Source organism: Aplysia californica, unplaced genomic scaffold, assembly GCF_000002075.1.
Source record: "Aplysia californica isolate F4 #8 unplaced genomic scaffold, AplCal3.0 scaffold00747, whole genome shotgun sequence".
NCBI classification, from domain to species: Eukaryota; Metazoa; Mollusca; class Gastropoda; order Aplysiida; family Aplysiidae; genus Aplysia; species Aplysia californica.
The window spans coordinates 282953-284305 of NW_004798017.1; the positions used below are offsets into that span (position 1 = coordinate 282953).

The window sequence follows — 1353 nt, forward strand, 5'->3', positions numbered from 1 at the left end:
CTCAACACCTTTTATGTCCATTTACAAACACATTCCGTTTAGTATTTCAAAGAAAACTTTGATTTAAGGTACAAAAATATAAATTTACAGTTTCCATGGAGTTCACCAAGTTTCGGCCATTTTCTCTCTAATTTTACTTCTTAAATTATGTAACCCCCGCCTCTTTCAATCCAAAATATCTTCACTTCTATTGAAGATGGAAGCGTAATTTTTTAGATTGAAAGCAAGACAAATGAACAATCTTGAAGATGATACCAATAACTCAATATGCCCAAAAATTGACGAGAGCCTGATTCCACCACGCTGCCTCACATATTTCATCATTCAATCACGGACACTGTGATCAAATTCTGTATGACACAGCATGGGCCAAGAACACAAAACATCAACTCTCCAAAGTAGAAATAAATCGATCACTAGGGAAAGCATCGGATCACCATGTGATTGTACTCAGAGGCTCAGAATACCGATTTGACCCCCCCCCACACACACACACACACGCACAGCGCCGCGCGTTTTAATGATCGTTTGATTTTTTCATTCTTGTGACTCTTCAGTTTCATATCTCAATTTTAATTTTTATTTAAATTTTGATTTTCATACTTTTCACTTTTGAAAATATCCGAGAATGTTCCTTGGTGTGAGTAAATGAATAAAGACGAAAGTGAATAATAAGAAAAGAATTATTTAAAAAATATGAAATAAATTAAATATACTTTATGAACTTTTAATTTGTTACCTGGCATTTTAACATTTTGTGGGCTCCTCAATTTTATACGTTAATTTTGATTTCATATTTTAATTTAAATATTTTTACACTTTTGAAAATATATGTGAATGTTCTTTCATGTGAGTAAAAGAATACAGATGGAAGTAAATTTATGTATGAAAAATTATTTCAAAAATATAAAATAGTAACGCAATCTTAAGATTTCTGTGCAATTATAGGATCGTTAAAAAGCCCAGCGCAAGATTGCGCCTATCAGTAAATTGCGCTTAACATAATAGGTGTGTATATATATTACAAGCTGGGCCCCCTTTCGATGAAAGGAATGATCGGTGCTTTAATATCAACTAAAAGTCATTGGTTTACTATATTTACACTCAGCTGGAATGGGACAATAAATCTTGAGAGAATTAGAAGGTCTAGATCTATACTCTCAAAACAAAATGCGCCTCACGAAATATCACTTCCGGATTTTCTAAAATTACAAAGACAGAAGCGTCAGCCTACAAAAGCGATAAGCGAAATAAAGAAATTTAGCTTTTTGCAGCAAAACTGTCTCTAAACGGAAAACACGAAGGGCGTCATGCTCTGGAGAATATTTTAAAGAATTTTTTGGCGAAAACTGC

General features: G+C 33.2%; 1 protein-coding gene across 1 annotated transcript in view; it reads right to left on the reverse strand.

Moving 5' to 3' along the window:
- Positions 1–324: 324 nt before the first annotated feature.
- LOC118478619 overlaps positions 325–1353 on the reverse strand; it is a 26531-nt gene continuing 25502 nt past the window's right edge. The window contains exon 4 of the mRNA XM_035972575.1: positions 325–350. Coding sequence (XP_035828468.1) covers positions 325–350 — 26 coding nt within the window. The remainder of the gene's footprint in view (positions 351–1353) is intronic.